This window comes from Crocuta crocuta, unplaced genomic scaffold, assembly GCF_008692635.1.
Source record: "Crocuta crocuta isolate KB4526 unplaced genomic scaffold, BGI_CrCroc_1.0 scaffold267, whole genome shotgun sequence".
Classification (NCBI taxonomy): Eukaryota; Metazoa; Chordata; class Mammalia; order Carnivora; family Hyaenidae; genus Crocuta; species Crocuta crocuta.
Genome location: NW_027531899.1, coordinates 1,960,191 through 1,986,999, shown reverse-complemented (window position 1 = coordinate 1,986,999; position 26,809 = coordinate 1,960,191). Strand labels below are relative to the sequence as shown.

The following is a 26,809-nucleotide window of genomic DNA, read 5'->3' as shown; positions in this document are numbered from 1 at the left end:
GGTGCTTGCAGTGTTCACGGCCGAAGAGCTGCAGAGCAAAGTGTACCTGGGCGTGATGCTGGCCGACCCGAGCTGCATTGAGGCGGAGGTGAAACAGAAGGTCCTCATTAATCGCAACTCGGTGCTTTTCAGGGTGAGACAACGCGCGGAGGGCGTGCCGAGGCGGGGCGGAGCTGCTGGCGCAGGGGACCTTTAGAGCCGCCCCGGGTCCTCAGGCAGGCCTGGTGACACCTTCATTTCGGCCCCCAACCCCAGGTTACGCTCAACGATAAAAGGGCTTGCTTTGACCAGGGCCTTAGTGGACACCACCTCATGGAGACCTCCATGTTGCTCAAGGTTCGGTCCGAGTCTGGAAGGGAGGGATACGGGAGGAGGGGAAAGACTGAGCCCACGGGGTCCGCCATCATCACCTGCTCTTACCCTCAGGTGGCGGGCGCGGTCGGGCATTGCTTCCAGAACACACACCAGGGACCCCGCATGCAAGTATTGGACTTTGGGAGTCCTGGGCCCTATACTAGGAGGGAAGGGACTACGTCGAGGCCCAACAGGGTTGATTCTGAGTCTCCCCTGGGAAATCCCTCTAATGCATTCATAATTTCTTCCTTTTCGTTCGTTCACCCACCCACACATCCACTCACTCTTTTCATCCATTCATGTTTCCAGAAAGGGCTGCCTCTACGGTTGTAGAGATTGCACCCAGGCCTGCATGTTCCTTCTAATATTTTTCTGCAGGGAAAAGTAAAGCATCTACGACACTGGGCTTTTGTTCCCAAATGGCACAAAGGTGTCATGTGCGCCAGCTTGGCCCTTCTTTCACACGTGGCTCTTCATTTCCCCAGTCACACATGCATCGTTCACTCCCATGGTGTCCTTAGTTCCTCACTTGCTTACACATGCAATATCCCTTTTGCCCAGAGACAGACACTGAGGCTCAGAGATGTGCAGACATCTGCTCAGAGTAACCCAAGGAGCTAGTAAGTGATAAAGGAGGGACTTAACCCAGATGCCTTGTTCCCACCCACTTCCCTGCCCATTCGCCAGGACATGGGCCCTGCTTGCTCCTCCCTCCTGGTTTGGTATAACCCAGGACAGTAAAAAAAAAAAAAAAAAAAAAAAGAAAAAGAAAAAAAAAAAAAAAAAAAAAAAGGAAAAGAAAAGAAAAGAAAAAGAAAGGGATTGTAGGGGTGCCTGGTGGCTGAGTCAGTTAAGCATCTGACTCTGGATTTCCACTCAGGTCAGAATCTCACAGTTCGTGAGCTTGAGCCCTGCATCGGGCTCCGCGCTGACCAGTGCAGAGCCTCCTTGGGATTCTTTCTGCCCTTGTCCTGCTCATGCTCTCTCTCTCTCGCTTTCAAAATAAAGAAATAAACTTTTAAAAATGTAATAATAAAAACAAAGGTTGTAATAGCCACCCCCCTCCTTTGCAGGGAGAGAGGAGAGCAGGGAGGAGTGGCTGACCTCAGCACCCAATAAGTGTGTTCCTGACAGCCTGGCGATACGCATTATTTTCCTCTTTATCGTAACCCCAGAAGGTCAAAGTTAAGATCCTTATTTTTGACCCCACAGATCCCTTCTGGAAATCTAATCTGTAACATACTGTTACAGCAAAAGATTGGAAACAACCTAAATGTCCACTAATAGGGGAGTGGTTAAGTAAATTAGGGTGCATCCATGCAATGGAAAATTATGCAGCTGTTAAAAAAAAAAAGGTGGGGAAGGGACAAAGGTCTCCACATACTCATACAAAATAGTCTCCAAAGCATATGTTGTTCTTTTTTAAAATGTTGTATTTATTTTGAGAGTTGCCCCACCAAGCAAGGTGGGGCAGAGAGAGGGGGGGAACAGAGGATCTGAAGTGGGCTCTTCGTTGACAGCAGTGAGCCGGATGCGGGACTCGAACTCACAAACTGCAAGATTGTGACCTGAGCCGAGGTCCAATGCTCAACCAGCTAAGCCACCCAGCCACCCCAAAGTGTATTTTATTCTTAAGAGAAAAAAGCAGGTGCAGAGCAGTGTGTATAGGTCATTAGCATGGAAGAGGTGCACTGAGAGCATATATTCACGTTGGCTTTTATTTGCATGAAGAAAGTCCTTATAGTGCTTTGCTCTTCAGGGGTGGGAGAGAGGCAGGACAGTTGGGGAATAGGAATGGAAGTGATACTTTTCACTCTGCGTGTGTGTGTGTGTGTGTGTGTGTGTGTGTTACCCATCTAAAAATTAAAGTTTAAAGAAAACCTATCAGTGCTTTTTTTTTTTTTTTAATGTTTAATTTATTTTTGAGAGAGAGATAGAGACAGCGTGAGCAGGGGAGGGTCAGAGAAAGAAGGAGTCACAGAATCCGAAGACAGCCTCCAGGCTCTGAGCTAGCTGTCAGCACAGAGCCCGACGTGGGGCTCGAACCCACGAACCGTGAGATCATGACCTGAGCCGAAGTCGGACGCTTAACCGACTGAGCCACCCAGGCGCCCCATATCAGTGCTTTTTTTTGAACAGACAAGGAGGTAAAGGTGCTGAAGGGGCATATAGTCTGAGCTTTTCTTCGTATTTCCAGGCAGGAGTCTTTCTGGTTTCTCTTCCTTCTTTCTCCACCCCCGAAATTACCAGATCAAGAAGCGTGTATTTGGGTTTTTGTTATTTATATATGTATGTATGTATGTATGTATTTATTTAGAAAGAGAGAGAGACCGCAGGAGGGGCAGAGAGAGAGGGGGAGAGAGAGAATCCCAAGCAGGCTCTGCCCTATCAGCGCGGAGCCCAATGAGGGGGCTCAAACTCACTAACCATGAGATCATGAGCTGAGCCGAAACCAAGAGTCAGACGCTCTCTCAACCTCCTGAGCCAGCCAGGTGCTCTGAAGGATGTGTATTTGGAAGTCTTGGAGCCTCTCTCTGGCTCCCAATGCTGGGGGAAAAAATGGAAATTGAAGCTAACTGATGAACAAGTGGGTCTTTGATCTGTAAATATGTTGGATGAAGGAAAGAACAAACTAATTTGCACATAATCAATGCTCAGTCGGAGCTCCTGGGTGGCTCAGTCCGTGAAGCATCCGACTTTGGCTCAGGTCATGATCTCAGGGCTCGTGAGTTCGAGTCCCACGTTGGGCTCTGTGCTGACAGCTCGGAGCCTGGAGCCTGCTTTGGATCCTGTGCCTCCCTCTCTCTCTGCCCCTCCCCGACTCGTGCTCTGTCGCGCTCTCTCTCTCGAAATAAACATAAAAAAAACAAAGAGGTACTCAATCAAATTTGGCTGGATGAATAAAGGCTGGGAGCATCTCTCAGCAGGCCAGCCCCAGAGACGGGCCTCCCTCCATGGGAGAATGAGGCTGGCGTCAAGGGGTAGACTGGGAATAGATTTGATTTCACTCGTTGCGCACAGAGTGTATTCATTCCTTCCGCCGGTGCTGGCTGTGCGCCTACTACATGCCAGCATTGTTTTAGGTGCTGGAATTAGAGCCGTGAACAANGGTCCGGGGGGGTGGGGGGGGGTGGGAGGGGAGTGTGTTTGCTTCCTGGGGCTGCTGTAACAAATTACCACTAGTCAGAATGTTTCTTCTGTCCCAGTTCTGGAGGCCAGGGCTGTGACGTCAGGGTTGGTTTCCTCGGGTGGTTCCGAGGGAGTATGTGTTGCAAGGCCTCTCTCCTGGCCTCTGGCCGGTGCTGGCAGTCCTTGGCTTCTAGATACATCACTTCCCTCTCTGCCTCTATCTTCACAAGGCATTTTCCTTGTGTGCCTGTATCCAAATTTCCTCATTCTTCTTTTTTTAAACTTATTTTTAAAGTTTATTCATTAATTTTGAGAGAGAGAGAGAGAGAATGAGTGGGGGAGGAGCAGAAAGAGAGGAAGAGCGAGAACCCCAAGCAGGCTCCCCACTGTCAGGGCAGAGTCCAACGCGGGGCTCTAACTCACGAACTGAGAGATCATGGCCTGAGCTGAGCTCAAGAGTTGGAGGCTTAACTGACCGAGCCACCCAGGTGCCCCTAAATTTTCCTCTTCTTATGAGGATGCTGGTCACTGGATTAGGGCCCGGCCTAATCAACCCTGCGCCACCTCATCTTAACTTGATTACACATGTAAAGGCCCTGTCCCAAATCCGGCCGGCTTGGCAGGCACCAGGAGATTAGGAGTTCAACGTATCTTTTGGGGACACACAATTCAACCCACAGCGGAGAGTCAGACAATAAGGAAGATAAAAGATATTGTGTGTCAGAGGTGATGAATGGTTGGGGGGATGTAAGCAGGCAGGGGGCATGGGGGAGGTTAGCATTTTCCATAGGATGGTTTGGGGAAGGCCTGGCCCAGGAGGAAACATTTGAGCAAAGACGTGAAGGCGGGGAGGAGGTGAGCCATGTGGTCATGTGCCAGAAAGGTGAGCCACGGAGAGGGATGGATGGTGGAGAGGCCTGGAGGTGGGAACACGTTTCACGCGTTAGACTCAAGGGAGGCTCAGTTGTGGCTGGACCAGGGCGAGCCCAGAGGGAAGTGGGAGAGAGATGAAATGGGGTAAGGGAGGCAGAACACCTGAGGCCTAGTGGACTTGAGTGTTCACAGGCTGCGTGTGAGGGACGGACTGGGGGGAGGGGCGGGGGCAGGGAGGCCAGGGAGGAAACAAGGCTGGGCAGGACGNAAGAGGTGAAGAGTGGGGGGAGGGGGGCAGGGGGGAGGCGGAGAGGATGGCTCTGTTTTGAAGTCTAGAGACCGCAGGATGTCTGGATGGTGTAGGTGTAAGACAGAGAGATGAGGCACCGTTAACCAAGATGGGTTGTGGGTAAACTGACTCTGAGACGCCCATTAGACCTCCCAGGGAGTGAGTGGCTAAGGGCTGTAAAATCCTGGGCCCGGGCCTAGCATGCGAAGTACTACTTCGTCAATGGCCACTGACCCCTCTCCAGTCACCGTCACCCCCAGGCCACAGTCTTTGGATGCCCACGTCCTTTTGGCGCTTGGATAAAACCCTCGGACCCTACCCCCCAAAGGGGCCAGAGGCTGTTCATTCTGAAGACAATGCCATGGGAATTCCCTGAGTCCTGACCCCCATCCCGGGCTCCTCCCAGATCTCAGGCCCCGCCCCCCAGCCCTGTGCAGTCTGCCAAGGAGGTGGCGGCCCCATGGGTGTGGGTGTTAGTGGTTTTGCATGTCTTTTCCTAGAGGCAGCTGGAACCATCCTGCCTCAGTTTCCATTCCAGCTCTCTACCACGTGAGGCGTGGCTTCGGGTGAGGAGTAAATGGCTTGACTTCTCTGTGCCTCACTGTTGCCATTCTCTGAAATGGAGCTATTAATACTGTACCATGCCAGGCGTGTTCTGAGGGTTAAATTTGAGTTCGAAGTGCTTAGAACATCACCCGGTGCCTTGCACACAGTAAGAGCTACATAAACTTTGCAGTTATTGTTTTAACAATAATAACGATCAAGTGGCAATGATGAGGGTGAGCCTGGTAGGACATGGTGCTGTGGGGGGGGTGTCCTCCCTCCCCCCCTCCATGTAAGACTGTTCTCCTCACACTTAGGGCAACTTGATGGTCCCAGTGCTTATCGGCTGCCCCCCTGGCAAGCGCCTGGCCTTCGACATCCTCACCACACTGCATTATAACCAGCTACAGAACAAACACTACTTTGACTGCGTGAAGGTGGACCCCGACATGCCCTGCTTCCTCTTCCGTGATAGTGCGTGTCCCGCCCCCTCGCCTCATCCTCACTGCCCTCTGTCCGCACCACGCTGCCCGCCTTCCCTCGCTGCTCGCTCACCGCCTCACTCATCCTCCGCTCCTCCCCCGGTCCTCTCCTCTCTCCTTCCTCCCCTCCATCCTCTGCTTCTCCGGCCAAAAGCTAATGTCTCCTCCTTCTGATCTCCCCCCGGCCCCACAGTCTTCTACCCTTTCTTCTTGATCCAAGATTTGGTGACGGGAGATTCGGGCAGTTTTCAGGGCAGGTAAAGACGTGGCCAAGCCAGCAACTGACAGGAGTTTGGGGAGGGGGGCAGGGCGGGCCACAGGGACAGAGCGCGGGCTGTATGGGAGAGGTGACGCAGGGCTCTGGACACCGAAGCCAGCCCATGCACCTCTTGACCTGGCAGCTATGTGCTGAAGATTATAGGCGGCGGGCCCACCCTGGACAACATCAGGGAATACAGCGAGGAGGAGATTTACCGCTTCAACAGCCCCTTGGACAAGTAATTGCTGCGGGCCCTGGCCCATGGTCGCCCTCTCTTGCTTCCCAGCCACAGACCTCACCCTCCCTGCAGGCACCACCCACCCTGGTATCCGGGGCTCTGCCCCAGACACAGGCTCCCAGGATGGCACAAATGCTTGCCCCGCCCATGCTGTGAGGCCCCGCCCCCCGAGGCTCCTCCTGCCCCTTCCCGCAACTGCCCACAGAGCCAGCCTCTCTGGCTTCTTGCCTCTCTCTGCGCCTGCAGCAGAGGCCGGGCTCCCCCGCCCTGCTCGGTCCCAACTGAGGTTACCCGTCCTGCACAGGACTGACAGCCTCATCTGGACCACCAAGAACACAACGACCACCGAGGACTCGGCCTTCAACATCCTGTCCCACCAGAGCTTGGGCATCGAGTGAGTGCGCCACTTGGCTCCTGGTCCCCGAATTCCCCACCTGCCCAGAGTTGGCCTGGGCTGGGCATCCCTTCTGCCTCTGGGAGACTCGTGAGCCTCAAGCCAGGCTGACCGTCTTCGCGCTCCTCAAATGGGGCTGACTCTTCGTCTGCAGTGCTGGCCCCTCTCACTCTTTCTTCAGGCCTTAGTTCAGATGTCCCTTCATCCAGGGGGGACTTTTCTGACGATTCTGAATGGGGTATTGGCTCCCACGTCCTCTCATCCCTGCTTATGCCTGCAGGGACCCCTCTAGGCTGTCACTGTCTCTTGTATGGTCTGTCTCCCTCATAGGTCCAGGTCCTGATAGGACTAAACATAGTATTTGTTGAATGGGACAATGAACAAATTCATTCATTCATTCATGGTAGGCATTTCTTGGCATTTGAATGGAGGTCAGGATGAATGAATAAAACAAGAGAGGAACAGATTAGTATATAGGAACTCAATGGTTTTTGGCTCAGTGAAAGGAAGAAAACAATGCCGTGAGCAGATGAGGAAGTGAATGAATAAACAGAGTAACAAGTTGCACCTGGTCAGTATTCAACTTGCATTTATCAAATGCAATTCATTATCAAATAAATGAATAAAGGAAAGAATAAATGGATGGAGATGTGACTTTGTGCCTAGTAGGCACTCAAGGTATATTTGTGGGATGAAGGAATGAGAGCAACAAGGAATAAATGAGGAGTTGGCACATGATAGACACATAATCCGCACAGTAATGGCGGAATCACAGACGGAGATGTTAAGACAGGAGGGAATGAACGAGTCAACAGCCTGTCCCATGGTAGGCATGGAGTCAGCCATATTGGACGAATGAATCAAGGAAGAAGGGATGAGATGGCATCTCGTTGGTGCTCACCGAGACTTTGTGGGCTGGAGGGAGAAATCAGAGGTTGGCATGTGCTACGCATGATTTGTATGTCACACGTTGCCTGAACTTGGGTCCCCAGGTGGCTGTGTCTGGAGAACTCCCCGTGCTATGACACCATCCCCCATACCATCTTCGCCCCCGAGTTCTTCTTCAGGGTGTTGGTGAGCAACAGGTGAGCCAGGCACTGGTCCTAGGTAGACTGGGGGGCTTCCTCTGGGGTCCCCGACTCCTACCCCAGGCCTGAACCCCATATCCCCGCAGAGGTGTGGACAAGAGCACCTACTGTGACTACCAGCTTGTCTTCCTGCTGCATATCCATGGGCTGCCACTCAGTGCCAAGCGGGCCTTCTTCATCCTCATGGTGAGGGGCTGCGAGGAGCTGCCCTGCGAGGGGTGCCGGGCTCCGAGGCTGCCCACCTGAGCCTGTCGCGTGGTGCTTGCAGGTGTCATCCTGCGTGTTTATTGGCCTGGTGACCCTCTACATCATCTTCTGCCTCCTGCTGCCTCTTATGGTGAAGGCCTGGAACAGCTTCCGCTGGAAGATCAACAACATCATCATGTCAGAGTCCTACTACTCTTATGCCTCCTCTCCTAGAATTTTAAGTGACACCTCTGAGAGCAGATCCACGGTCAGCTCCAGAGTCTCCCGCAGTGTCAGCTCCACAGTGGAAGAGGCGAAGCCGCGTGCACCTGATGAAACCTCGAAGAGGAAGAAGAAGAAGCACTGGATTACCTGAGCCTCTTGCCTGCCCCCACCCCCGCCCATGCTCTCCCCTCACTTCCTGGGCCATCTTGCAAATGCAACTGTCACCCGTCCCAGGCCCTTTTCTGTTTTGCGTCAGTTTTCACTTCTTCAGACCTAAATCCTCATTTCAGAATCAGCTGTGGGCCCTTGTAAGTACTCATGTTCAGTTAGTTTGTACCACACAGCCGTATCGGTCATTAAAGTCAAAATCCTGTGTGCCGGCCGGTAAGTAGCAGCTTCTCTGTGTGCCTGGTGACTCTGCCCTTCCTTGGGCTGCCCCCAACCTCCCCACTGTCCAGCAAGGCCTTCCATGACCCAGGCGCGTTGCCATGGTTTGCAGTATTGTTCAGTGCTCACCTTTAGTGCCAGTCATTAAATATTTTGAGTTTCAATCCCTATTTGGTGCCTAGCTTACGGAGGGGACTCTGGAGAGGTTAGGATATTTGGTTTATTTTTAATGTTTATTTATTTTTGAGAGAGAGAGACGTGGAGTGTGAACAGGGGAGGGTCAGAGAGAGAGGGAGACATAAATCTGAAGCAGGCTCCAGGCTCTGAGCTGTCAGCACCAAGCCCAATGTGGGGCTCGAACTCAACGGAGTATGAGATCATGACCTGAGCTGAAGTCAGATGCTTAACCGCCACCCAGGCGCTCCAGGATTTTTGTTTTAGTTGCAAGTAGCAAAAATTTCACTCAGATGGCCTACATAGAAATGGTAATTTATGGGCTTTAATAATATAGGCTTCAGGTACAGTTTGATCCAGAAGTCTTCAATGTCTATAGGACTCTGGCTCCATTTCTCTGTAGCTTTCCCTGATCTGTCCTCCTCTGAGTGTGGTCTCTAACCTCAGGCTAGTCCCCTTCACAGTCTGAGGCTGCACATCCACATATTTGATTGTCCAGAGAAAGGGGCTGGAATCCAACATTCCTAGGCAAGTCCCAGTCAGTCACTCAGATTGGATGGGGGTGGGTCCTGAACTCACCACTTTACTACTCACACTGCCAGAGGTTTAAGCCATTTGGAGCGCACCCCAGGAGCTGAGGGCAGTCCCGCCCTAACCTCTTAAGGACAGTCCTTATAAGAAAAATGTGCTATCAAGAAGGAAAAGACTGAGAGGCAAAAAACCAAAAACCAAAAGCCCCAATAAAACAAATGCACCTTGTACTCTACCCCCTGTCCCCCCAACAAGTTCAACATCAACCCTTCACCAGAGATCTTGGGTGAAGTGAGGTTCACTTCTTGGAGGTTCTCTGACCAACCCTGTCTAGGAGTAGAGGCCGAGGGGGCACATACTCTGAGGGGCATCAGGGCAGATGGCTGGACCAGCTTGTCCATGATGAGATAGCACAGCTCCAAGAGCGGGCAAGGCCACTGAAGTCATGTTTTGGAGCTTAGAAATGATCAGAGGAGTACTCAGGGCTGAAAGGCCAAAGGATATGGTTAGACGTAGGAAGATGCTCCTATAGAGGACAGCTCAGGACTGGACGCAGAGGTGCCGGGAGGTAGTAGTCCAGAGACTGGGCAGAAGAGGATGGGGCTAGACCAAGGCCTGGTGTAGCGTGGTGAGGAGGGGGCACCTGGGAGAGATGCCCAGAAACCCTAGCGAGCAGGCCATTGGGCTAGAGGGCTGTGAAGGAAGTGGGAGCAAAGGAGGCATTTAAGGAAAGGTCCAGAGCTCTGACCTCAAGACTGAGGGATAAGAAGGCTGTCTCTGAGATGAAGACCAGGGAGAAGGAACAGATTTGGGGGACAGACTGGGGCCTTTGGGGTCTTGGCCGGTATGGAAGGTCTGAGAGACTTCTGGAGGAGGCCATCCAAAAGGCCTGCAGGAATTTCAGATCTGGGGCTCAAGAGAGAGGTCAGGGATAGTCAAGCAGTATGACGCATCACAGTTAAAGACTCATCAACAAAGTTAATAACATTGATGCAATGAGGGAAAATGTAATAACACCCTGTTATATCCTGTCTTCGCCCATTCAGGCTACTATAACAGAATATTATAAACTGAGTGGCTTACAAACAACAGAAATTTATTTTTCACTGCCTGTGGAGCCTGGAAGTCCAAGATCAAGGTGACGGCAGATTCAGTGTTTGGTGAGAGCCTGCTTCCTGGTTCATAGATGGCCTTGATTTTGCTATGTCCTCACCTGCTGGGTGAGGTAAAGGAGATCTCTGAGGTCTCTCTAAGGGCATTCATTCAGTTATGAGGGCTCCCAAGGGGTCCACCTCTTAATACCATTACATTGGGGATTAGATGTCGACATGTGAATTGGGGGCGGGGGACACGTTCGCTCTATGGAATATCTCTTTTCTTCAGCAGAATGTGGTTTCTCCTCAAGTGCACATGGAGCATTCTTCACAATAGAAGATATGTTGGGTCATAAAACATGTCTTTTTTTTTTTTAATATTTTTATTTCTAGGAGAGAGAGAGAAAGACAGCGTGAGCGAGAGAGGGTCAGAGAGAGAGGGAGACACAGACTCCGAAATAGGCTCCAGGCTCTGAGCTGGCAGTCAGCACAGAGCCCGACGTGGGGCTCGAACCCACAAACGCGAGATCATGACCTAAGCGAAAGTCGGACGCTTAACCGACTAAGCCACCCAGGCGCCCCAAAACATGTCTTAATAAAACTAAAAATACTGGGTTAAAGTGTCCTAATAAAAGGCAGAGACTGGCAGATTGAATTTTTAAAAAAAATTTTTTTTTAATGTTTTATTTATTTCTAGGAGAGAGAGAGAGACAGCGTGAGCAGGGGAGGGTCAGAGAGAGAGGGAGTCACAGACTGAAACAGGCTCTAGGCTCTGAGCTGGCAGTCAGCATACAGTCCTACGCGGAGCTCGAACCCACGAACCGCGAGATCATGACCTAAGCGAAAGTCGGACGCTTAACCGACTAAGCCACCCAGGCGCCCCTGGCAGATTGAATTTAAAAACAATGATCCAGTGCTATATACTAAAACTGGAACGATACAGAGAAGATTAGCATGGCCCCTGCGCAAGGATGACACGCAAATTCGTGAAGCGTTCCATATTTTTAGATGCAATAAAAGCTGTACTGATTTGGAAAAAAAAAAAAAAGAAAAGAAAAAAAAAATAAAAACAATGATCCAGAGGTACCTGGCTGGCTCAGTCAGTAGAGCATGCGACTCTGGATCTCAAGGTTGTGAGTCTGAGCTCCATGTTGGGTGTAGAGATTACTTAAAATCTCTAGGGGCACATGGGTGGCTCAGTCAGTTGAGCATCTGACTTGATTTTGGCTCAGCTGATGATCTCACGGTTCATGAGATTGAGCCTAGCATCAGGCTCTGTCCTGACAGCAAATTTCCTGCTTGGGATTCTCTCTCCTTCCTCTCTCTTTCTTCCCCTCCCCTAGAATAGATAAATAAACTTAAAAAATATTTAAAAATACAATCTTTAGAAAATGAATAAAAACAGTGGTCCACTTCTTCTTTATGGAAACAAAAATGATTATAAGAGAATACTATGAACAACTGTATGCTAACAAATGAGATAACTTAGATGAAATGGAAATTTTCCTAAGAAACAAAAACTACTAAAACCGACTAAGAAGAAATAGATTGAATCTGTAATTCTAAAAATGTTCCAACAGGGGGCGCCTGGCTGGCTTCAGTTTGATCCGCTCAGGCTGATCTCAGGTTTATAAGTTTGAGCCCCAAGTTGGGTGAAGAGATTATTTAAAAAGAAAGTATTTAAACATTCCAACAAAGAAAAGCCGAGAACCAGATGTCTTTACTGGTGAATTCTACCAAACTTTCAAAGACAAATTATCGCTAATTCTTATCAAACTCCTCTGGAAACTTATACAGGAGAGAACATTTCCAACTTATTCTTACCCTTTTGTATAACAAAGCCAAAGACGTTACAAGATAAGAAAACTAAAGGCCAATATCCTTCATGAATATAAACACCAGAATCCTCGACAAAATACTACCAAACCAAGTTCAGCAGCACATTAAGAGGATCATACACTCTGAGCAAGTGGGATTTATGACTGTGATGTAAGAGTTCAAAACACAAAAAGCAATCAGTATAACACATCACATTAGTAGAATGAAGGAAATAAAACTATTATCTCAATTGATGCAGAAAAAAAACACTTGACAAAACACTCTTTTATACTAAACACAGTAAATAAACTAGGATTAGATGGGAACTTTCCTTAACACGATAAAAGCAATATATACAAATCCCATAGCTGACATCATACTCAGTAGTGAAAGGCTGAAAGGCCTTCCCTTGAGATCAGGAACAATCAAGGATACCCGCTTCTACTTAACATAATACTGGAAGTTCTAGCCAGAGGAATTAATCAAGAAAAAGAAAATAAAGGAACCCCAATTGGAAAGGAAGAACCAAAGGTATCACTGCAGACGACAGAATCTTATATGTAGAATACACACACACACACAAACTGTTAGAGCTAACAAGTGAACTCAACAAACTTGCAGTATGCAAAATCAACACACAAAAACCACTTGCATTTCTACACACTATCAACGAACACTCTGAAGAGGAAATTTCAAAATAAACCCCAATTCTATTCACGACTTCAAAAAGAATAAAATATTTAAGAATAAGTTTGTATAAAGAGGTAAAAGACCTGTATACTGAAAACACAAAACTTTACAGAAAGAAATTAAAGAGCACTTAAACAAATGGAAAGACATCCCATGTTCATGAATTGGAAAACTTAATATTGTTAAGATGATGGTACTACCTGTATTCGTTTGCAAGGGCTCCCATAAAAAAAATACCACAGATTGGGTATTTAAACAACAGAGATCTATTTTCCCACAATTCTGGGGCTTAGAAGTTTAAGATCAAACTGTCAGCAGGTTTGTTTTTTGAGGACTGTCCCCTTGACTTGCCAATAGCTGTGCTCACATAGTCCTTTCTCTGTATGGTCACATCCCTAGTGTGTGACTGTGTGTCCAGATTTCCTCTTCCTATAAAGACTCCTGTCAAACCCACCCTAATTGGTCTCATTTTAACTTAATCACTTCCCTAAAGGCCCTATATCTAAATACACCCACACCCTGAGGTACTGGGTGATTAGGGCTTCAACATTTACACGCTGAGGGAATATCAGCCCATAATAAGGCCCAAAATGATATACAGATTCAATACAATCTCTATCAAAATTCTATTGGCAATTTTGCATACATAGAGAAACCCATCCTAAAACTGGTATGGAATTTCCAAGGGCCCTAAATAGCTCAAACTATCTTGAAATAGAAGAACAAAGTTGGGGGTGCCTGAGTGGCTCAGTTGTTTTTGCCTCACATCATGATCCCAGGGTCATGGGATTGAGCCCCTCATCAGGCTCCGCCAGCATACTGTTTTGATTACTCTAGCTCTGCAGCTTTGAATTAGGAAGGATAAGACCTCCAACTTTGTTCTTTTTTTTTTTTTTTTTAGAGAGAGGAGAGAGACACAGAGTGTGAGCAGGGGAGAGGCAGAGAGAAAGGGAGACAGGGAGACACAGAATCTGAAACAGGCTCCAAGCTCTGAGCTGTCAGCACAGAGCCTGACGTGGAGCTTGAACTAGTGAACCTCGAGATCATGACCTAAGCTGAAGTTAGATGCTTAGGCTCTACTGAGCCACTCAGGTGTCTTTAACACATGTGACACTTGATCTCAGGGTCATGAGTTTGAGCCTCACATTGGGTGTGAAGCCTATTTAAAAATAAAACCTTAACAAAAATGATAGTGAGGGGCGCCTGGGTGGCTCAGTCAGTTAAGCATCTGACTTCAGCTCAGGTCATGATCTCACGGTTCATTGGTTTGAGCCCCGCGTTGGGCTCTGTGCTGACAGCTAGCTCAGAGCCTAGAGCTTGTTTCAGGTTCTGTATCTCCCTCTCTCTCTGACCCTCCCCTGCTCATGCTGTCTCTCTCTGTCTCAGAAATAAATAAAACATTAAAAAAATAACCATAGTGAGATATCTCATCATACCCATTAGAATATCTATACTAATTTAAATAACAGGTACAACAGGGGTTGGCAAAGACATGGAGAAATTGAAACACTCATACATTGGTAGTAGGAAAATAAAATGCTTCAGCTGCTGTGGAAAATGGTTTGGTGGTCCCTCAAAAAGTTAAACATAGAATTACTATATCATCCAGCAGTTTCGTTCCTAGGTTTATCACCCAAAAGAATTGAAAACATGCTCTCAAACAAGTACACATACATGTATGCTCATATCAGCACTATTCACAAGCCAATAAGTGAAAACAGCTCAAATATTCATCAATGGATGGATAAACAAATTATGGTATATCCATACAATGGAATATTATTAATCCATAAAAAGTATGAAATACAGATACATGCTGTGACATCCATGAACATGAAAAAAAGGCTAAGTGAAAATAGCCAGATATATAAGGCCACATATCATGTGATTCCACTTACAGAAAATATTCGGAACAGAGGAATATAGAGACAGAATGCAGATTAGTGGTTACCAGGGGCAAGGAAAAAGTAGGGAATGGGAAGCAATTGCCTAAGGGACCTGGTGTTTCCTTTTGTGGTGACAAAAATATTTTGGAGGTAGAGGTGGTATTTGTACAACATGGTAAATGTACTAAATGGCACCAATGAACACATTTTATTATTTTTATTATTTTTTTTAATGTTTTATTTATTTCTGAAAGAGAGAGAGAGAGCATGAGCAGGGGAGGGTCAGAGAGAGAGAGGGTGATACAGAATCTGAAACAGGCTCCAGGCTCTGAGCTGGCTAGAGCGTGACGTGGGGCTCACACCCACGAACCATGAGACCATGACCTGAACCGAAGTCGGATGTTTAACCGACTGAGCCACCCAGGCGCCCCCAAACTGTTCATTTTAAAAGCGCTAATTTTATTTATCTGATTTTCACTTCAAAAACATACATATAGTATGGTATTTACAAAGAATAAATATAGAACGGTAGAATATAACAAATGACTTAAATTATGTCTGATTATTGAAGAGACTGTATTAAAAATTTTTTTAAATTTTTTAAAATATTTTTTTAATTTATTTCTGAGAGAGACAGCATGAGCAGCGGAGGGTCAGAGAGAGAGGGAGACAGAATCTGAAGTAGGCTCCAGGCTCTAAGCTACCTGTCAGCACAGAGCCCGATGCGGGGCTCGAACCCATGAATCACGAGACCATGACCTGAGCCGAAGTTGATGCTTAACCAACTGAGCCACCCAGGCGCCCCTAAAAAATTATTTTAATGCTTATTTATTTTTGAGAGCAAGAGGCAGAGTATGAGTGGGAGAGGGACAGAGTGAGAAGGAGACACAGAATTCGAAGCAGGCTTCAGGCTCTGAGCTGTCAACACAGAGCCCGATGCAGGGCTCGAACCCATGAGATTGTGACCTGAGCTGAAGTCTGACGCTTAACCGACTGAGCCACCCAGGTGCCCCAAAGAGATTTTAATATGACACAAATGTCTTTCATTTTGGTGGGAAAGCAATGGTTTATTTTACAAATGGTTCTGGAAAAATTGACTATGAAGGTGAAATCAAATTTAGATCCCTACTTCACAAAATGTGAATTCAAGATTAATAAAAATTACGTGTGGAAAAACAATTATTTAACTAAAGGGAAAATTAGAGAATATTTGTTTTACTTTGGCATGGGAAGAACTTCTAAGCAAGACAAAAAGCACAAAAGTCACAAAGGAAGAGTTACATAAATTGACTATATGAAAATAAAAATTAATGGGACACCTGGGTGGTTTAGTCAGTTGAATGACCAACTTCAGGTCATGATTTCACAGTTTGTGAGTTCAAGCCCCGCATCCAGCTCTCTGCTGTCAGCATAGAGCCCACTATGGATCCTCTGTTGCCCTCTCTCTCAGCACCTCCCCTGCTTGTGGTCTCTCTGTCAAAAATAAAAAACATTAGGGGCGCCTGGGTGGCTTAGTCGGTTAAGCGTCCGACTTTCGCTTAGGTCATGATCTCGCGGTTCGTGGGTTCGAGCCCCGCGTTGGGCTCTGTGCTGACTGCCAGCTCGGAGCCTGGAGCCTATTTCAGAGTCTGTATCTCTCTCTCTCTGACCTTCCCCTGCTCATGCTGTCTCTTTCTCTCTTCTAGAAATAAATAAAAAGATTTAAAAAAATAAAAATAAAAAACATTAAAAAAAATTAAGGGACACCTGGCTTGCTCAGTTGGTGGAGCATGTGACTATTGATCTCGGGGTTCTGAGTTCAAGCCCCACATTGGGTGTAGAGATTACTTAAAATCTTTATAAAAACAAATAAAAGTACAGAGGCGCCTGGATGGCTCAGTCGGTTATGCAGCTGACTTCGGCTCAGGTCATGATCTCCTGGTTCATGAGTCTGAGCTCCGAGTGGGGCTCTAGGCTGACAGCTCGGAGCCTGGAGCCTGCTTGGGATTCTCTGTCTCCCTCTCTCTCTGACCCCCTCTGCTCCTGCTCTGTCTCTCAAAAATAAATAAATGTTAAAAAAATTTTTTTAAATAAATAAAAGTACAAATAAAAAAATTTCATAGCGTGCACCTGGGTGGCTCAGTCGGTTAAGCATCCAACTTCGGCTCAGTTGCTCCGGTCATGATTTCATAGTTGGTGGGTCTGAGCCCTGCATTAGGCTCTCTGCTATCAGCACAGAGCCCACTTCAGATTCTATGTCTGCACCCCCTCCCCTATTAACTCTCTCTCTCTCAAAAATAAACATTTAAAAAATTTGCATAGAAAATTTTAAGTAAAAAAATATATATATATTCAGAAAACAAACAACAGAGCAAAAAAATAGTTGCAACGGAAAAAACAAAATGTTTTATCTTCAATATACAGAAGTACTTAAAAATTTATAGGAAAAGGACCACACCAAAAATTTCAAAAAGGAGAGGGTCCTAGGTGGCTCAGTCCATTAAGTTACAGACATTTGCTCATAGACTTCTGCTCAGGTTATGATCTCGGTGTTCATGATTTCAAGCCCTGCACTTGGCTCCGCACTTAGAGTCTCTTCCCCGCCCCCCAACTTGTGCTTGTTCTCTCTCTCAAAAATAAATAAACTTAAAAAAAGAAGTGTTAAAAAAAATTTCAAAGAGGAAATCCAAACGCTCAGTAAACAGTTAATTCAACGTCATTACTATGTGAATGCAAACTAAAGCAACAAAAAACTAGTTCTTATCCGTTAGCCAACTGGCAGGAAAAAGAGGCTATACGATCTAGTAACAGTGATGCCGCCGTCTATAAAATGGAAACGACGGCACAGCTCTACCATCGCCCCCTCCTGGCTTAAGGAAGCTTCTGTGAAGGTGGAACCTCGAAGACTGAAACGTACGGGTCCGGAACGCCCAGGCTGAAGCCAGAGCAGCCATGTTGGTTACGGGAGGTGGGGAGCCGTTGCGACCTCTGCCATTTTCAGTTAGGGCAGGAGCGGACTTCCGGTCACCATCTTGAATGACAGCGGAGGCGGAGCTCTGGCTGACATGTTCATTAAGGGCCGGGCCCCAAGGGCCCCTCCCCGGGAGCGACTGAACCCTAATCGCGGCGTGCGGAGGCGAGCAGCCGTAGCCCCGCCCCCAGCTCTGGGCTCCACCTCTCGGCCCCACTTCCGCCGGGCGAGAGTCTTTCGGCATCGCTGCCGTAAGTCGGGCAGGAAGTTTGCCGCATCACGGAAGATGGCGGCCGCGGCGGTGAACGGGGCGCCCGGCGCCTCGGGCTCAGGGCCTGCGGCGGCCTCGGGCGCGGTCTTGCAGGTTGCGGCCGGCATGTACGAGCAACTTAAGGGCGAGTGGAACCGCAAGAGCCCCAATCTTAGCAAGTGCGGTGAAGAGCTGGGCCGTCTCAAGGTAGGGTTCGGTAGGGGCCTCTACGAGGTGTTTAGACCCAGGCGAGTTCCCGGCCGCGGGCCAGACCAGCGCGGGCAGGGGGATCCAGTAGGGTGAGGGACTCGGAACTGCCAGAGTGCGGGCTTACAGGGGTGAAGAAATGAGGGGGGTTTGGAACGGATCAAATACGGCCCCACGCGGGATGGAGGGAAGGTGTGATGGAAAGTGTTATGGTACAACCGAGTGAAAGGTTAACATTCTGGCTAGGCCAGGCCTAGCTGGCTGGAGGGGCAGGGTGGGAGTACCGGAGTTTTTCTCATGGCGGCTTCTTGACGAGATCAGGTGGGGAATGAGGCCCCGACAGGGTGATGAAAGAAGCCTGAGCTGAGGAGTGTATTATGGTTAGACCAGATCAAGTCAGGATCAGAGATCTGGAGCTTAAGGACGCATCTGTGGGGATGGGAGGGGGCAGCTGAGTTTTGAGGACAGAACCTAGAAAAAATATTCTTTTAGAAGAGGACCAGAATGGTGCTTAGAGTGCCTCAGACCAACCGTGTTTGGGAAAGAGTGCAAGTATTGTGGGCTGGGCCAAGTCCCTGAGGGAGGTGTGTGGGATCAGAAATGACCTGGGGGCTGGACTATGGGGGGGACGTTGGCNCCCCATTGCCTTGAGTCAGGCCTGGGTGTGTCTCCTGTTTACCTAGTGGGACTATTAATATTGTAACATGAGGTCTCCTCAGCGGGTACTCAGTGTGCCCGGGCCCTGTTCTGAGTGCTTTATGAGGCCCGACTCCTTTAAAACTCAAAACAACCTTCTGAGTCAGGGATGATAATTAGGTCCATTTCCTAGATGGCAAAACTAAGGCTTGGAAAAGGTAAGTAACCTGTTCTGAAGTCCCATCTTTGTCCTTGCTTCCTTCCCTGCCCTCCCTGTCAGTTGGTTCTTCTGGAGCTCAACTTCCTGCCAACCACGGGGACCAAACTGACCAAACAGCAGCTCATTCTGGCCCGTGAGTGTCAATAGGGGCTGGTGGGGGGTGATGGGCTGGGGGTGATGGGAGGAGTGGTGGTCAGGAGAGGGACTCGGTCACCGCCTGAGAGCCTGCCCTGTCACCCACAGGAGACATTCTGGAGATTGGGGCCCAGTGGAGCATCCTGCGCAAGGACATCCCCTCCTTCGAACGCTACATGGCCCAGCTCAAGTGCTACTACTTTGATTACAAGTGAGGATGGGTCCTGCCCCTCATNCACCGCTTGTGGAGCTTGAACTCACAACCCCCGAGATCAGGAGTCGCGCGTGCTCTACCGACTGAGCCATGCAGGTGCCTTTTTACATCACTGCTGCTCCAGCCACTCAGGTCATCTTCCTTCGCCTGGGAACCCCCTGTTTGCCTCGCTCTGTCTCCAGAGGCTGCAGGGTCAGGCGGTTGCACTGGATATCCTTGTCCTGGGCTTGTACCGTCCAGTCTCTGTTGGCCTCCAGTCTGTTCCCTTCTCCCCATTCGCACGCTACATTTCCACTCCCCACCGTCACCGCTGTCACCTTTCACTCGCCCCGGCTCCAGCCTTGCCCCCTTGGGTTCAGCCCCCGTGGCAGCCAGTAGAATCTTTGCGTCACTAAAGTTGGACCAACGTCAGGATCCTACTTGGGACCTATAATGGCTCTCCGTAGCCCTCAGGCTCCAGACTGAATGCTTTCCTNCCCCCCGACCCCTCTGCCTGTCCCTCCCCCAATTCTGCCCCTGTCTCTCCCACTGGACTCCAGAAGGCAGAGGGGCGTGGTCACTGCTGTGTTCCAGTACTGGCTAGCATGGGGCTGGGCCCAGAGCAGAGGTTGGCGGATATGTGTTGAATATGAAACTTAATGATTTTTTTTAACTCAGTGGTGCTTGTGTGGATTAATTATGAAAAATTTGACATCAGGGCCGCCTGGGTGGTTCAGTCGGTGAAGCGTCTGACTCTTGATCTCACCTCAGGTCATGATCTCGCTGTTGGTGGGATCAAGCTCAGAGTGTGTTTGGGATTCTCTCTTTCCCTCCCTCTCTGCCCCTCCCCTACTTGCACTCTCTCTCAAAATAAATAAACTAAAAAAAAAAGAAAAAAGAAAAAAAAGAATTTGACATCAGAAGTCAGACAAACCTGAGTTTGAAAGTCATTTTACCACTTCCTGATTATGTGATCTTGTGCAAATGACTTCACCTTCCTAAGGCTCAGTTTTCCTCTTAACGGAAGAGTGATAATTCTTAATATCATAATCGTAGCTCACATTCCTACAATATTTATTTTAGCCATGTACTGTTCTGATCACTTTACTTGGATTAAGTCGTTTAATTCACTTAACCCGCATTTGTTTGTTTGTTTTTTTTAATGTTTTATTTATTTTAGAGAGAGAGACAGTATGAACAGGGGAGGGTCAGAGAGAGAGGGAGTCACAGAATCCAAAGGCAGGCTCCAGGCTCTGAGCTAGCTGTCAGCACAGAGGCCGACGTGGGGCTCGAACCCATGAACCATGAGATCATGACCTGAGCTGAAGTCGGACGCTTAACCGACTGAGCCACCCAGGCGCCCCAACCCACATTTGTTTGACTCACCTTCTATGAGATGGATGCCATGGTAGTACTCATTCTACAGTTGGAGAAACGGAGGCTGAGTCACTTTACTGAAATAAAGTCACTTGCCTGGGCCCATATGACTTGTGACTTCGTGCCTCTCTGGGTTTCAGTTTCATCCGAATACCCAGGCCCCGAAACTTCTCCAAGGAGACAGCACAGGGCAGTCATCAGGGTCCCTGGAGCCCGAGGAGGTGGGGCTCCTAGGCGCTGAAGCCTTCCTCACCTTGTCGGCCCCCCGCCCCATCCACAGGGAGCAGCTCCCCGAGTCAGCCTACATGCACCAGCTCCTGGGCCTCAACCTCCTCTTCCTGCTGTCCCAGAACCGGGTGGCTGAGTTCCACACAGAGCTGGAGAGGCTGCCTGCCAAGGACATCCAGACCAACGTATACATCAAGCATCCCGTGTCCCTGGAGCAGGTGAGGCGGGGAATGGGGAGCAGCAGGCCTGAGGCGGTGGCGCAGGCACGTTAGAGAAGATTTCCTGGAGGGATGGGCTGGGTTCATCCGTCTTGACTCATTGGCCCAATTTGTCCAGCAGCTGTTGAGCCCCAGCCATGTGCCAGGCACTGTGGTGGGTTTTCAGACTCTACTGCAGGCAAAACAGGCTGAAATCCGTGACGGGCATGGCATTCAGTTGAGGAAGCAGACAGTACATAAAAAGATGAAGTAATCCATGTGGTCTGTCAGGGTGTGAAGTGCTACGGAGAAAAAAAAGTAGCAAGGAGGGTGGTGAGTCGGGGGAGGGATCAATTTTTTATAAGGGTGGTCAGGGAAGGCCGTGCCGAAAAGGTGAAATTCAAGGAAGACTTGAAAGGGGTGAAGAACCCAGCCATACGACACCTGCGGGGGAAGTGGTTCTGGTACAGGGAGTAGCCAGTCCAAGGTCCAAAGGCAGAAACCAGCCTGGCGTGACTGAGGGAGAGCAAAGAGGACAGTATTTCTAGAACGAGGTGAGCATGGTTGGGGAAGAGCCGTAGTACCTGAGGTTAGGAAGGAGTTCCTAGAGCTGAGGTCTCGTGGGAGGGTTTTGCTGTGCAGGGAGGGTGGGGGAGAGAGCAGTCATGGCGGGCAGCACAGCTTTGAGAAGAGGAGTGGAGGAATGAGCTTGGATCCAGCTCTGTCTCCTGTGATTGGAGAATAGATAAGATGGTTAGCTACCGGTCCAAGGCAGGTTGGGGAAGGAATGTGTGTGTGTACGTGTCCAAACCCAGGAGGGCTTCCTGGAAGAAGAGGTGCCTAGTCGGCCTGGGGAATGCATGACTGTATGGCAAAGGGTGTTCTAGCAGAGGGGACTGCGAAGGCACTGGGGATGTGGTGAGGCCTCAACTTGTAGCCCCCTACCACTTCCTCATGCTCTTCTCCACCCCCCCCTACGTCTACAGTACCTGATGGAGGGCAGCTATAACAAGGTGTTCCTGGCCAAAGGCAACATCCCTGCCGAGAGCTACACCTTCTTCATTGACATCCTGCTCGACACTATCAGGTGTGTGAGGGGCCAGGGTCCTGTGGGCTTCGGAACGAGCTTGGACTCTGGAGTCAGAAAGCCCCAAGTTGAATCCCGTTCTGGCCATTTGGGAAGATGGGCATATCGGTTCTCTTTGTGTATGAACCGGAACTGGTCACGAGATTGTGGAAGACAGCCCTCGTCTCGCTCGGGGCCATTAATCCGTGTGCCCATATGTGTCCAGGCATGGGCTTGGCACCCGGACTGCGCTCCGCAGACAAGAAGCCAGCTACCTGTTGTAGAAGTGCTCCAGCCCACGAGGCACGTGACCTCGCCTCAGCTCACCTAGACTATGGAACCCTCAGTTTCTTCTTCCTTAGAATGGGGCCATGGATGGGGCGCCTGGGTGGCTTAGTCGGTTAAGCGTCCAACTTTCGCTTAGGTCATGATCTCGCGGTTTGTGGGTTCGAGCCCCGCGTCGGGCTCTGTGCTGACTGCCAGCTCAGAGCCTGGAGCCTGTTTCAGTCTCTGACTCCCTCTCTCTCTGACCCTCCCCTGCTCACGCTGTCTCTCTCTCTCTCCTAGAAATAAATAAAACATTAAAAAAAAAAAAAAGAATGGGGCCATGGAGACCCACTAGCCCCTCGGGGGTTGCTGCGTGCACAAGTGACCTCACCCGGGTGGGTGGGCATGACATTTCCATGTGCCTTGAGGACTAAAAGGGTCCGGGTGGTGGTGGAGCTAGTTCATGAAGGCAGAGTGCCAGGCTGAGATGGGTTTCCATTTCTTGGATGGCAACACTGAGCCCCAAGATGTGGTGGGAGTNAAATAATTTTTTAAAAAATAATGAGTTTAGGATGGCAATTAAGAAATATTTTGGCTCTCCAGAGTGAACAGGGAGTAACATAATGAGTGTCTGCTTACCTACCACTGGGTCTAAGAGAGAAAATGCCTCCGAAATGGATGCACACATTCCCTGTCACTGTTTTTGCCCTGGAGCTAAACACTCCTTCCATTTCAGCGATTTGATCCTTTGCTTCAGTGTTGATCTGGGTACCTCTATAACAGTAGTAGCAAGGAACGCTCTCAGGGTGAGATCTAGAAATGGGGTATAGCACCCTTTTGTGTTTGGGGGGGGGGTGTTCTGTAAAGAGATACCCTCACGGGAATCCCGGGCTGGGTTTCAGACAGCCTGAAGTCCTCATGGCTGGGAGTGGGATTCAAGAGTGAGGGCCCAGGGGTCTGAGAGATCTGGACCCTTCTGTGGCCCTGGCTTTGCAGTGCTGGTCAAGCTACTCCCCCTCTCCAAGCCTTGGTTAAGCAGGGGAGGTAGCATGTTTCAGCCATCAGTGCTGAACTGAAAGCTCGGAGCTCACTCATGTCAGGCCAGGGAGGACAAGGCCTGCAGAGTTGTCTGTGCTCAGTAATGAGAGCCTCATCTTTCCCCAGGGATGAAATTGCCGGGTGCATCGAGAAGGCCTATGAGAAAATCCTTTTCACTGAGGCCACCCGGATCCTCTTCTTCAACACACCCAAAAAGATGACGGACTACGCCAAGAAGGTGGCTGGGGCCTAGGGCAAGGGGCTGGGGCGCCGGGGTGTGCTCACAGCAGGGTGGGGTGGCCTAGAGGGACGCTGGAGCAAGATTGCACAGGTTGAAATCCAGCTGTGTGACCTCAGGCTGGTTGCTGAACTTCCCTGAGCCTCAGTTTCCTGATCTGTAGAGTGGAGCTAGACTTTAACATGTGGGATGAGCACGGCACCTGGCATCAGGTGGAGGTGGCCGCTGCAGCACAGTACCTGTTGAGCTCTGCTCCTTAACAGAATTCTTTGGAAGCTGCAGCTTTTTTCCACCAGACTGGGCCTCACTGGGCCTGGGAGATTTATGCAGGAGCAGTGCCCCCTAGAGATGGCTTGTGCTTGCAGTGTAGTGACCCCGGTCGCTGAGCAGGGTGAGAGCAGAGTGGAAGAGGTGAAATTGAATTTGACCGATGGTGACAGCTGATCTTTAGTGATCGTTCATCTGGGCCAAACACTTCTCAGTGCTTTAGAGGCGTTGATGTACTGAATCCTCCCTTGTAGCAGACCCAGAAAGGTGTGTGATCAGAGTCCGTGTCTCAAACGTGGAGAAACTGAGGCACAGAGAGGTGAAGTTACCGGTCTAGAGTTGTGCGGGTAGAGTAGGGTTAGTGAGGAAAGTGAGCCAGGCCCACGTTGGTAAGTGCTAGCTCTGTGGGGTGGGGAGGGGGCCTGTGTGATCACCCCACCCATCTATCATCCTTCCCTTTCTGCAGCGAGGGTGGGTTCTGGGCCTCAACAACTACTACAGCTTTGCCAGCCAGCAGCAGAAGCCAGAAGATACCACCATTCCCTCCACGGAACTGGCCAAACAGGTCATCGAGTACGCCCGGCAGCTGGAGATGATCGTCTGAGCCACCAGGCGCTGGGGTGGGCAGGGCTTGCGTTATTTAAAGCAGTTACAGTGCAGGGTTCCCCCCAATAAAGGTGGATCGACATTCTCTCTTCTAGGCCCTTGTCTCCCCGGGCAGAATGGTGGGGAGACAAGTTCCTTATCTCTGAAGAACTTAGAAGTGTGGGGGCCCTGTGGGGTCTGAGACGACCCTCTGTTGAGTCGGCCTCTGTCCAGTGGCCATTGCTCAGGGCCTCAAGACAGCTGCCCACTGAAGGGGCCCAGTTGCAGGAGGAGCAGCGCAGGTCCCAGGCGGAGGCACTGTGGCAGCCAGCTGTGGACACACAGGGAGGCCAGGCCAAGGCACGAGTTTTTCAGCGAAGGGGGTGAAGCATCCAATTTTTAAAAATGTTTGCAATTAATTAAACCAGTTTGTTACATGACCTACGAAATGGAACCCGTTTGTGGGCTACGGGTTTGAGACCATCGGTATGGGCCCCGGCCTGGGATTGCCCTGCTCCCCACCCTTCCTGAGCCAGTGCGGTGACTTACGACCTCCTGTACCACCCCCAGCCTGTGTTTCCTGCCTTGAAGTTCTCAAGAAGGTATTTTAAGGGAGAGTCCAGATCTGGCTGAGCCAGAGTGCCCTCTCCACGCTGTGAAAGGAATGATCACCCCTGCTTTCCAGAGTGATTTGTGCTCTACATCTGAACTTGGCACCAGATGAGCTCAAATGGAGCCGATGGGGTTAAGGGTAATGAGACTGTCATCCCCGTCAGTCCGGATGCTGGATCAGTGGAACCTCCCGCCTCCCCTCTCTTCCTGCTGTTTTGGGCCCGGTGTCCCTGTGTCCAGGATGTGCTGCTGTCCCGGAGACCTCTGCCCTCCCCATCCCATCCCTTTGACCCTAAGCAAGTGACTGAGAGGTAGCTAGACGTCTGGATGGTTATTTTATTGTCAGAGAGGGGGAGGCGGAGGGCACTGAGCAGACGACTCAGTTGGAATGGGTGGCCTGCAAATCGTAGTGCTCCAGCCCAGCCACCAGGGAGCCAGCCAGCTTGATGGTGGCAACCCATGGCGGCTCGCTCAGGTGGTTGGTGGGCGTGCTCAGCCTAGAGGGAGGGTAGAATCAGCAGGGCATGGCCAGGGGGCTGGGCCCTTATCCCTTCTAGTTTTCACTTTCCCCAGCTGTATGAGGGGCCATGTCTGAGGATCACAAAAGCAGTCTAGGGCAAGGCTGTATCCATTTACATTTAAGGGTTGGTGATTCTGTGTTCTGAGCATCCCCTCAACCTGTTCTGCCTTCACTGGACCCCAAGGGGTCCAGAGCAGAGAGTCTCAGGAACCAAGGGCAGATGGAGCCTGATGACCAGACCCTGAGATTCAGTGTGTGTGGGCGGGGAGGGGGGTGTACCTGAAGACTGCACTCTGGATCTGAAGACTCAGATGTCAGGTGTACCCTCTGCAGCACAAGGACCGGGGGTAGGGGGTGGGGGTGGGAAGGGCATCAAAGCCTTGTGTCCCAGAGTAAAGAGGAGAGGCTGGAGGGGTCAGGAGTGTGAGGGGCTGGGCCAGGATTTAGGAGGCATGCATTCATCTCCCCTGTCCCTCTCCCTGGAAAGCTTGGGACATGGTCCTTCTTAGTGAACTCAAGACAGGGTCCGGGCCTTAAATAGGGTCAGGCCAGCTGGCACCAGCTTCCCTCCCTGATGGCTCCAGAAGGTCACAGGGCCAAGGGTCAGCTTGGAGATCTCAACAGAGAGGATGGGCCTAGGTGTTCCCTCTCCCTTGTCATGGGTCAGTATGGTGTCAAGTTTCCTCTTGGTCCAGAGGGATTGGAGCTCAGCTGGGTTTGAGATACAGCTAAGGAAGGGGTCATGGTTCAGCTGGAGTCAGGATACCAAGCTAAATGGGTCTCTATCCAGGAAGGTGGGATTCAGGACTTTAAGAGGTATCTCTCCCCTCCCTACTCCCCGACGACCTCCCCTCACCAGGCAGACACGTTGCGTGGTAGACGGCGATGACGCGGCTGGTGGCGGCAGTAACACTTGCAGGGACAAGAGTTAAGCACCTGGAAGGGCGGCCAGTGGCGTGCGGTGCTGCCCGAGTTAGCCGTCCCAGCTGGAGGAGGAGCCCCGCCCCCGCCGCCGCCGCCGCCGCCACCCCCTCCACCGCCGCTGTCAGTCACGGTGGCTGCAGTACGTTCTCGGGGACCATCTCCCGGGGCTCCATCCTCGCGGGTTGCACCCCGGGCTGCGCGGGGACCTTTGTTCCTGCGCGTGCGGGCCTTGATGGGCGCGGGCACAGGCAGCGGCGGC

The 26,809-nt window shown here is 50.2% G+C and overlaps 3 protein-coding genes and 1 non-coding gene across 5 annotated transcripts in view; 3 read left to right on the top strand and 1 right to left on the bottom strand.

Annotated features, from left to right (window-relative positions):
• CATSPERG (catsper channel auxiliary subunit gamma) overlaps positions 1-8,451 on the top strand; it is a 26,960-nt gene extending 18,509 nt beyond the window's left edge. The window contains 10 exon segments of the mRNA XM_077773854.1: positions 12-133; positions 256-336; positions 427-483; positions 5,506-5,662; positions 5,864-5,927; positions 6,072-6,167; positions 6,472-6,561; positions 7,554-7,646; positions 7,736-7,835; positions 7,918-8,451. Coding sequence (XP_077629980.1) covers positions 12-133; positions 256-336; positions 427-483; positions 5,506-5,662; positions 5,864-5,927; positions 6,072-6,167; positions 6,472-6,561; positions 7,554-7,646; positions 7,736-7,835; positions 7,918-8,211 — 1,154 coding nt within the window. The 3' untranslated portion in view covers positions 8,212-8,451.
• Positions 8,452-11,147: 2,696 nt separating this feature from the next.
• Positions 11,148-11,252, top strand: LOC144239770 (U6 spliceosomal RNA). The gene has a single exon (XR_013337479.1). It is a non-coding gene; the product is annotated as a U6 spliceosomal RNA (small nuclear RNA).
• Positions 11,253-17,657: 6,405 nt separating this feature from the next.
• Positions 17,658-24,934, top strand: PSMD8 (proteasome 26S subunit, non-ATPase 8). Its single transcript, XM_077773894.1, has 7 exons — positions 17,658-18,047; positions 18,964-19,036; positions 19,147-19,249; positions 20,889-21,054; positions 22,020-22,120; positions 23,531-23,642; positions 24,376-24,934. Exons 1-7 carry the CDS (start codon positions 17,685-17,687, stop codon positions 24,511-24,513), a joined length of 1,056 nt encoding a protein of 351 aa, XP_077630020.1. The 5' UTR covers positions 17,658-17,684; the 3' UTR covers positions 24,514-24,934.
• Positions 24,935-25,422: 488 nt separating this feature from the next.
• GGN (gametogenetin) overlaps positions 25,423-26,809 on the bottom strand; it is a 3,863-nt gene continuing 2,476 nt past the window's right edge. For both annotated transcript variants that reach the window (XM_077773925.1, XM_077773926.1), the window contains exons 2-3: positions 26,483-26,809; positions 25,423-25,603 (exon numbers count right to left, since the gene is read on the bottom strand). The exon at positions 26,483-26,809 is cut by the window's right edge and continues 1,482 nt beyond it. In XM_077773925.1, coding sequence (XP_077630051.1) covers positions 25,486-25,603; positions 26,483-26,809 — 445 coding nt within the window. In that variant the 3' untranslated portion in view covers positions 25,423-25,485. The remainder of the gene's footprint in view (positions 25,604-26,482) is intronic.

Bases quoted from the DNA above. Each gene is read 5' to 3' on its own strand.
- PSMD8 (XM_077773894.1), top strand. From the start codon at position 17,685: ATGTTCATTAAGGGCCGGGCCCCAAGGGCCCCTCCCCGGGAGCGACTG. The intron at 19,037-19,146 runs GTGAGTGTCAAT...TGTCACCCACAG, and splicing joins ACAGCAGCTCATTCTGGCCC to GAGACATTCTGGAGATTGGG. The intron at 21,055-22,019 runs GTGAGGCGGGGA...CTACGTCTACAG, and splicing joins ATCCCGTGTCCCTGGAGCAG to TACCTGATGGAGGGCAGCTA.